Source organism: Anticarsia gemmatalis, chromosome 10 (assembly GCF_050436995.1).
Source record: "Anticarsia gemmatalis isolate Benzon Research Colony breed Stoneville strain chromosome 10, ilAntGemm2 primary, whole genome shotgun sequence".
Taxonomy (NCBI): Eukaryota; Metazoa; Arthropoda; class Insecta; order Lepidoptera; family Erebidae; genus Anticarsia; species Anticarsia gemmatalis.
Genome location: NC_134754.1, coordinates 8,269,649 through 8,280,395, shown reverse-complemented (window position 1 = coordinate 8,280,395; position 10,747 = coordinate 8,269,649). Strand labels below are relative to the sequence as shown.

Sequence of the window (10,747 nt, the reverse complement as noted above, 5' to 3'; positions counted from 1 at the left end):
TATGTTATATAGGCAATAAGCCTTCCTCGATAATTAATTGGACCAGCACCCTGAGCAGATGCCGTAACGACCGATTGTTAAGTATATTTTAAATGTCAAAATCTCGAGGCTTGCCCGATAGTGTCCACTGTAGAAAAGCATAGAACTGAACCTTGGTTGAATAATCTATTATGTTTCTATACATAGACGTATAAGTATTAAGGATGAACTGTAATAATAAATAGTTATAACACTTGAAGAAATACGTAATATACTACACTATGAAGTAACGTGTCAATACAAATTCGCAATATTATCACCTACACGAAGTTTCGTTTACCGCAACGCGTTTGAATCGTGATGCATGAAGGAATATTAATTTTATCAGCGGGAAGCGGTTTGAGGGCCCCGCATTATTTGAGTAAACGTTTATAAACTACCTACTTCGAATTTCTGATTCCAGTTTATTTATCCCGAAACTCAAATGTTACTAAGGAAACTGGTTGTTTGAAGTTGTTTACTATCAATAATATGATGTTAGATACCTGGAAAATAAATGTAGAACATTTTTATACTATTTTGTTTCAACGATGTTCAGAGGTGATAAAGACCCTCGTTGAGACTATCTAAATTAAAACTAATTTGTAAAAACCTTTCGTGTATTAGAATAGACAATTATCAATTACATAAAAGAAATACAAGTCAGTGTTGAGGATCTGACTTACAAAACTATTCCTTCTAAAAATTACGACTCTAGGTACAAAACGAGCTTTGCTAATTAAATGAGTCGAAAGTCTATTCTATTCACATATTGAATAGAATAGGTATCTTGTTATTACTACACATTGATGATGACGAGATTAAACATTGTAAAAGAAATGAATGCAATGATGAAACCTCTGGTTCTTTAAGTGTTCTTGATAATGACATTAAAAAGAATGACATGCAATACTTATCGGCAAACTTGTACGTAATAATAATATACTCATTGTGCAGTATAATGTATAGGTAAACGTTATTGCTCTGTAATTAATTGTCATCAAATCCATTATTCAATTGGCTGCTACAATTGATAAACAAACAGTATAATTGCTTAAATTTGACTGAATTCCGGTTTGATTGGAATTCAGTGATTCTGAAAAATATAAGTTCAGTGATTTGTTTTCTTTTTAACCGATTTCAAAAAGAGGAGGTTTTGTGTTTCACCTTTATGTGTGGACCTTGGTTTGCCCACAGAAACAAAATCACAAAGAAAAATCGAAAACTAATCGGGATTCATCACTTAACACATCGTTTAAATTGAGTATGATTTTTTGTTTTGCAACAATCAAGAATAGATCATTTGTATTCATGGGTAACTGGTACATATTACATAACGTAGCAAGCGCGCTCAAAATAACTTAAATCTATAAAAAACATCTAGGCATATTCTAAGTCATAATATTCACATAGGTATATGACAAAGTCATTTAGATGACAAGTGGATAACTCGACAAATTGCTTCACAAATAATATAGAATCAGTGGTCTTGAAAACAAGGACTGGAAGTAATTATTTTACTCAAAGAATTAGCCGGCTATGAACAAACACATTATTACGTGTAATTCACTGATGAGACAAGAATTCTAGCTACTATTTGTAGAAGTGCGTATAAAATATGATGCATAGAATAGTTGCACTACACAGATTTTTCGGCAATATTTTTTTCCAATTTATAGTTATTAAGAACCTCTAATATATGTATTGTAGATTAGCGGAAAAGTTTTATATCTGCTTACGCATCTTGTTTATTTTAACAATTAAGGTATATCTACCTTAACACTTAAATATTTTAAGAAAGTTAAGACATGTCTCACTGTCACTACTTATTATAAGAGTGTAAAATAATCTAAATAAAAACTAACGAACTCTTGAAAAGTGTTCAGAATTAGAAAAATATTTCAGCATTTTAATGAATTTAATATTTCATTCAATATAAAAAGCCGAACTAAAGCCCTGCCTAAATCAACCTAGTATATTCCTTAGACGTCACATCAGCATAAAAGGTAATAAAAACTCCTTTCTCCGAGCTGTAGAACAAATAATAAAATAACTAAATAATTTCGAGCTGTGAACGATATTTTATGAAGTTAATATAAACACCATTCATCTAGTACTGAATGTACAAGCTCAAGTGGCATGTAGCCCTGTCACTTCCAACATAAACTATTTTGTTAACATTTAACCAGAAAAAATAGAACATTACTGCACTAACATAATTTGAAATTAAGCCTTATGTTCATGTCATTAAAGTTACGTTTTCTTTGCAGGTAGTCGGTAGACTTATTTACTATTCAAATAGAATTCTGTCTGGAAAGAAATAAGGTTGAATTTTATATGGATACTATTCATATGTCAAAGATGCATCTTGTTATGTTTATGTGAGTGATTTTATTTACATTTCCCTCGGTGATATATTGTCGCGTACATTTTTCATTTGCGACGCTTTTCATGTATGTCCTTGTCAAGTGGACACTTTAGCTTTTAGCATGTAGATTTTTTTCTCCGAATGTATTGTTGTTACGACCTTTTCGTAATGAAATATGGTATTAAGGAGGTTGTATTTAGAACCTACGAGTGTGAAATATGATGGTGGACGTTATTTTTACAGCTATGTTAAAATGTATTTTAGGCAGCAATGAAATTCATAGCTTTAATTTGAAGAATTTTGCTCAGCAGTCGCGCACTTCCCTGTGTTTGATAAAAATAAACACGACGTCTTAGTTTTTTTACCCATTTTGTCTCACTGATGGGCAAGGGTCTCCTATCAAGCGAGGAAGAGGTATGAGTCCTTGAGTCCACCACGCTGGCCTAGTGCCGGTTGGAGATTTTTGCAGCCTTCTAACACACGTCATCTATAATGCTCAGATTTTCAAGAACCTGTACAAATACAAATTACACTGTAACTTTCCATTCTACTTGTTAGATCATTATACAGCAAAACGTATTCATTACTATGACGTGTGCGCACAATATGTCATTTCCAATCCACAACTTACTATTACTTATTTAAAAAAGTAATTTACGTCACACCATTGTAAACAAGAGTAAAGGAATTTCACCTCTTCTATTAAATAAATAAAGTAGAATTTATAATTCATTCACTTACCACCACAGGTAATTTTACAAGCTAATATTACATAACAACAAGATTTCTGCTCTCTCTAATTGTACAAGATTCATTGCGTATTATTTCAAGACTACTTCTAAAAGTTACAGAACAAAAGCGAGCATGAAATGAAAACAAAACAATTCTAGCGCTTAACTCTTCACCGAGCGTGATACAAAGTGACTCACGTGTCGTCTCTAAATTAAGGGTTGTATGTTTAAGTTACATAATGAAGGTTCAGCAACGTGTAATTTTTTCATAATTTGTTTATAAAGCCTGCAAACAAGGCTGTTTAGTACAGTCGTACAGTTTCCTTTAGTGTCATCCAGTTGTTTTAAAAATGCTGCAAGTGCTCCTCCTCGTCGGGTCCTTTAGTTGTACCATGTCTATGGAATTGCGTAAGTTTTAATTAGTTAAACAGTGCATTTGTTTAGGGCGACCGTAGTATGACTGTTGGGAATAATTGTTTGTCTTGTTTTGTTAAAGTGCATTAATTACTGTGCGTATGTTAAACTACGGGATATACTTTTCGAATTTAAACATAGTAGAGCATAATTAAATGTGTCTAGAATCGAAATTAGTTCCTGATCTGCAGCAAAGTTAATGGGACTGACTATAACGTTTCATAGAAATTATAGACACATAATTAAAGGAAAAATATCTACTAAACTCTTTACAATTTTAAGCTTCACTGAGGAGTTAGAATACAAATAACAATTAGTTGCGAATTCATAAAAATACTAAAAACATTTAAAAACCACGATATGGTTTGTATGTTTGATAATAAGATAACATTTACTGCTAAAGCACACAAAACTTCTGAACCACCTTTAACAATGTCGATTTTTAAGAAGAAATAATTTCTTCCAGCATCATACATGTCACCATGTTCAAGAAACGATCCGCATTTAAACGACTGTGCCCTCAGAGCAGCCAATGCTTCAGCATACAAGTTCTCTCTAGGAGATCCAGAGAGAGGCATGCTTCCACTAGACCCATTGTATGTGGAAGAAATGGTCGTGTACATCCCGAACAAACAAGGATTTAAAGTGGTGTTTAAGGACAATATATTCAGAGGATTATCTACTATGCATTTTGAAGGGCTCAAGTAAGTTCAATTTTGTTTAGTTTATTTTCGCCATTAGGACATGACTTGCCAGTAGCAAATCAGCTCTAATTAATAATGTGCTATCACTTTATAACCGATAAAAAAGAGGAGGTAACTTTTTCGCCTGTATGTGTCTTAAGTACATACTCTACTCCAAAAAGCACAGAGAAAATGAATGCTGAAATGTACTCAATTTTATTGACGGTCTAATTATATACCGACCGCTTGATCATTGATTTAATTCAAATGCAATCGTTAAAATATTTTCGTTATATGATTAGCAACTGCTTTTTAATGTTTAATGTACTTTTCAAATTTCGGAACCTTTACTATAGCAAGAAAATAAAAAATTGACACAATGAGTGACATAAATAAATGTACTTCAAAATATAAAACAGTTATACTTTTTGTTAATTCATTACGTCAAAACGTTTCAATATGAATCTATTTCTATATTACTCCATAGCCGTTTCCATTATCGTATAAAATAGCTGTTAGACCTTGTCACAGTCTAATAGTATATTACAGTAAGCCAATTATGCGGCTTAGTCGGGACAACGTTATGACGCACCGAACTAATATTATGTACACAAGTTACACAATCGTTTATTATTTAGTACTGTTGTGCTCCTGTATTATTAATAGAGGGGCTTTTTAATGTTTAATAATCCTAGGATCGCTTATAAATACTGGATTACTTAATCTGGGAATGAAGTTGTAAGTATGTGCGTTGCTCTTTTCTATGTCGCGTAAAAATCCAATTGGGTAATTACCTCTGTCAGTGCTACGCTAAATCTAAGCATACTTTATGTTTTCAGTGGAAGGTATATTGGGTAGTTCACTAAACATTATGTTATGAATACTTTCCAAGACTGATTAATTTTCAAAAGAAATAGTTTTATATAATATGGATTGATCAACATATTTCCCGATAAATGTGATCAGAGCATAAAAAAGAAAACTTAATTATATACGTCATATATCTTAGGAATAATATCGCATTACAAGTATCACATTTAATAGTCCCTTTACATTAATGTAGTAATTTCAATTCTAACATGTTTCAAGCCACATTCAAAGCTACCAGGAAAGGGCTAATGTAATCTAAACATACATCACTCAAACTATTTAGACGACATAGTAATAGCGGTATAACTTAGTACTAAGTACATATCTACTTCCATTAACGTTTTCCAAGGCATTATGATTACCATAAGTACCGTTAGCATCGTCTTTATTGGATATTATTGAAACCTGGCATTCAGACCGCAAAATAAAACTATGAAATAACTATTCGGATGTAATGTCGGCACGAATCGCTAGGCAATGTAAAGAAATCTTATTCCGGTTGGCTGTTATTTGTTGTTTTTATAAAAAATATGTTTCAAAATAGAAATGTGCAAGTTTATTCCATTGCAATTAGTCTTTTCATTCTAGAACTGTTGGTACGACATCGAAAAAATTATAAAAATAAGACATTATAATATTATTACAATTTATCACAACTACGACCCTCAAAATATCATACTCAAGTTCAATGGCCAATGACTTCTCAAATATCCAGCCAGCTCCTTTGCTTTGTTTGAACTTGGCTTGACTTGTCCTCGATTTTCTATGAACTTCTCTATAACTCTTTCTGGCCTTATTCACATTCACTACTTAGAAGTTTTCGTTTTACAGAATAGGTAATTAATAATTTGCTGTCGGTAATACTAGCAAATCTATAATGAACTATACGCTCGGCTAACGACTACGTCATGACTCACGGACAATTAGCTTTGGGCCTTTTAATTACGAATAATATTATGAAGGCGCCTAACTTAAAGGGCCCGTTGAAATAATTAGGCGCAGGCGATGATTCATTGAGAACAAAAGAGGTAATGGACTGAAAAACCGCGCAGTGATCTTACGAAAATTTGAACAGAACCTACTGGAACCTGGTTTACTCCCGACACTCGAATCTGAATCTCGAACCTCTAATTTCAAATGATACCCTTAAATATATCGTTATTCTGTTATGAAAACTATTGTATAGAAAAAATAAATCATACATAAATTAACGCTTTTTCGTAGTGAAATTGAATCAGATCGTGTAACTGGTTTTTTTCTCGAGTATACCAAAGGTTGTTATTTTAGTAGGTATTACTTAGGTCAGTTTTGAACTCGACCTTTTTATAGTTTTTGAAGCATACGTCACTATTGCGCATCTACGTGTCATCTCTTTTTTTTGGATCTCAATGTTGACTAGATTAATTATTATAGGTATACTATAGTCACCACTCAATATCATAATTTAATGGTGGTGAAGTTAGAGCTACTACAGATAATTTAATGAATAAAATTATAGAGCCACAAGTAATGGTCACCCATCGAACGATTATGCATATTAATAACGAAATGAAAAATAATAAAACTAATTTATCATGATTCTATTAAGTTACCTAACATTCATAACTAGTTTTTAAGTTCAGTGTCTGCTTTATTATCCTTATCCATTAATATAAAAAGTAAAATTTTTACTTTTTAGGTTTGACCTACAGAAGAAAATGATAATTGCGGACGCTTTGGTCACCTTGGACGTTAAAAATACTTACGAATTAAGTGGAAGGCTTCTCTTGATACCTTTGGATTCTAAAGGCGATTCGTCTATACATTTGAGTGAGTATAAAAATAAATACAAAGGGAAATAAAAGTTATTTAGTTACGGTTAATAAAATAATTGTAATGTCGAATATATTTTAATGTTCTTAATTTGGATAAATAGGTCATTAGTATGTTATAACGTAAAGTAAAACATTATTCCCCAGTTATTATTAGAACGAGTATAAATAATTTTTATAGTTCTTTTTTTACTCATGACACATTATGACATTATATTATATTATTACCAATGAAACAATTTAAAAGTGTTATAATTAACATTGATAAAATTTAATATACTTACTTTTATAAAGGCTTTAGAAGTACTTTTGTACTTTTCACTGATAATACGGCCAGCATGTAATTCTTACTAAATCTTTTTCAGAAAATACTCTGCTTCATATTCGTTATTGGTACGAGCATGTTGAAGGACCAGACGGCAAAATTCACTGGAAAATTTTCAAAGATGATATAAAATATGAAGTGGAGAAAGCAAACTTTAGATTAGAAAATCTTTTAAACGACAAGAATATCGGTGAGTTCCATTTATTCATATTCTGAAAAACGATTTTTGTAATACAGAGTTAAATTAAATGTAGCCTTCTACTCTTAATGTAAACCAAAACTAAATTCTATTAAGTATGTAGTTAAATACGACACAAATATTAGTATTACAATTTAGATTACTAGGATTATCTCATAATTTATGTAATTCTTGGCCTTTTTGGATGTCTCGGTCAACCAAAAAGAAAAAAATTGATGTCAAAATAGTAAATAATGCATGCAAATTAATACATAATTAATAAGTTCGCATAAATTACTACTTCTTTTTCAAAAAAGATTTCAATCCAAAGTCCATCACTCTGTTTTTTGAATAAATAAAAGTGATTTTGTTAAACCGAGCGATAAATTTAATAAAGCGGTATTCCAATCAACCGGCGCGATAGAATATAAAATATGAAGCTTCGCTAGACGACCTGTGTGCCTAAACAAAAACTGCCACAACTTCACAATTTGATGATTGATCGCGAGGGCAGGAGCATTTTGTTGTGCGATAACAGTAAAATAGAACAATTTACGATGTGAAAGTTTCGCGTACGATAGGACGAATTGCATGTTTTGCTGTTTGTGAATTTAGATGATTGGCAATACTTCAAATGAATGGTACAGAGATACGCAAACATGATATATCGGGAGGTATTTTTCGAAGAAGGGTCAACTTTAGGCCAAGGCTAAAGGATATGGAAATGATTAATGGCTTGTTTGATTGATGCCAGTCATAGCTATCAATTCTATTCAGAGTGTTTGATGTGTGAATATTTCCACTTTCTTGAAGATATCGTATAATGTATGGATAACTTAACGGCGTCTGGCGTATAGTTGTGTAATAATAAATCAGTCACTGTTACACTTTGTAATTCTTGTGCAGTTTACTGTGTCTTATTTGTGTTCTTCTTGCAGGTATAAGTAAAACAACAATATAAAATTCGGGATCGTAGGAACTCTAAAACAGTAGCGCAATTGGCATTGTCGAGTATCAAGCGTCTGACATTTAAAATGTATTGCCAAAGTAGTTTCTACGTAGGCCACTGCAGGCGCTGAACAGATTTTCGTGCAAAATTCCTCGATAGCTAGTCGGTTGCCGGTAGTCGATAGTGGTAGAGAATCGAGCTACAGGTCTTTTTTTTATTGCAAACATACGTCAATATCGAAAGATAACCTTCGTTTACAATCAGTCAGTCAAAACTGCACCGTTTTGACGTCAGATTCATAGCTACAGTAAACATTTCTGACGCACGAATGTTTCCAGGTGATCAAATCAACAGGGTTCTGAATGAAATGTGGCGTGAGATCGTGGCTGACGTCGGCCCGTCGATCTGTCACTCCCTCGGCACCGCCGTCAAGGACAATTTGTCTGTACTCCTGGATCAGGTGTCCTACGACGAGTTGATGCCAGAATAATGACCATGATTGTATTTTGTTAATTATTTTTGTAAGACATGTTTTTGAAATATGATGTTTGTTTTTTTAACCTTGCATGAAGTTGGTTTCTTTTTTTAAGTAGCTGTGAACAATCTAAAAAATGTATAACTTAGATATAAAATGGTTTGTTAGGTACAGTGAAGAATCTCAATTGACTTTAACTTGCCAATATTATTTAAACATGTAGTTGACTTTGCAATTGTTGTATAATATAGAGATTTCTGATTAATTGTAAACACGACAAGAGTTTTACAATGGACAGAATATGATTAGAAATATGATTTTGTTTTTACTACATCCATTTTATACGACAAAGTAAGAAACACTCATAATAACAAGACAATAAAAACAACCTCACTATTACCTCAGATAAAAGTGGTTAAAAAAGTGCTGTTCCACATTAATTCATCGTTAACCCCTGCTCTTAATTAAAGCCCCACGGACCAGAAATTAAATGCCCGAGATCCTCTGTTTATTCACTAATTGCTGACTTAATAATATCGGGTTACCTATTAAACATCGCCTACATATACCATCAATGGTCGTAATAGTTTTTAGACAACCTTCTAAAACGTATCAGTTTGAACGGCAAGTTTAATTAGTACAATATTGAGTTACTGTTTATTGTTTTGCAAATTGCTACGAGTAGTTTAAAGGTTTCTGTCTATTTCTAGAATTAAATTAATTTGTTTGGGTATCACCTTACTGAATAAAGGTTGCTGGTATTCTAAAACAACTAAAAAAAAATTTCTTAGGATTCTCAGCTGCTTGTATTAAATTTTGTAAATGGATTTTAATCATCGGCGTCAGTATTTTTCTCTTTTTAGGACTTTTATGTGAAATAACATGATCCATACATTACAGACGATTAGATATATTAATTTAAATTTTGGTTTATAATCACACATATTATTAAATGACGAAACTAATATCTAGTATGTGACCTACTTCTCTATGGAAATCATATGAACTCAGTGAGAAACGTCCGTTATTATCACATAAGCTGCGCTCTCATTGTAACAGTGAGGAGTCCGCGCGGACAATCATAATGAACGATTCTAAGCCGCTTGCATTCAACGAGTTCCAATGACCCCTGTCTACTATTCTTAGACAATTGTGCTCTAGTAACGTGCCTTCGTATATGTTTCTTACGTAATCAATTATTACTATGAAACGTGGTGATTAAGGCAATTGAATAAAAGAAAAAGAAAATAACTTGCATGCGAAGCTATTACTAAAAACGCAATCAATTGTACGGTATTTTTTTTACATTTTGTATTACAAATAAAAAATTAACGTTAAGTAATTTGGTTACAGTGTACAATCGCTCTTGATTCAAGAGAAACTCTTAGATTTTTATGTGATTTGGCAGTTTAAAAGAAATTACACTGAAAAGTTTTATTTTGCAGTCAAGTCTCAAGTCATTAAAATTATGTCCTAGATTTGTGAACAAAATAAATAAACTTTTGATTAAATTTACTAAATCAAGTCATAATGTCAAGCAACTCGTCACCCCAAATTACTCTCACTACCGTAATTTCCCACGGAATAATGACGTCACAGAAATTGTCCTGAACATAAACATCACAGTGGTACCGCTACGTGTGCAAAGCATCTCGTGATTTAATTAAATTTTAAGTTCATTCATACAGAAACCGCAAGCTGCCTGCCTGAATATTATTGGATACCGACACAATATTGGGTTGGAATGGGAGATACGCAATCTTGGACGTTCATTTTTATATTTTTCGAATAGATTAGGGAATAAAGACTAACTTTTGCTAGACTTTTGAAAAACTAACAGCATCATTAAAAAATACTATAATTTATAGATCAGTAAATTTATTTTAAGTAGTAGTAATAGTAATAACATAGGTATCTATGAACAT

General features: G+C 32.2%; 1 protein-coding gene across 1 annotated transcript; it reads left to right on the top strand.

The window, feature by feature from the left end:
- The first annotated feature begins 3,405 nt into the window (after window positions 1-3,405).
- LOC142976099 (circadian clock-controlled protein daywake-like) lies at window positions 3,406-8,890 on the top strand. The gene is made up of 5 exons (XM_076119328.1): window positions 3,406-3,525; window positions 3,998-4,235; window positions 6,763-6,893; window positions 7,261-7,410; window positions 8,686-8,890. The coding sequence occupies exons 1-5, from the start codon at window positions 3,468-3,470 to the stop codon at window positions 8,835-8,837; spliced, it is 729 nt and encodes a 242-aa protein (XP_075975443.1). The 5' UTR covers window positions 3,406-3,467; the 3' UTR covers window positions 8,838-8,890.
- The last annotated feature ends 1,857 nt before the right edge of the window (window positions 8,891-10,747 follow it).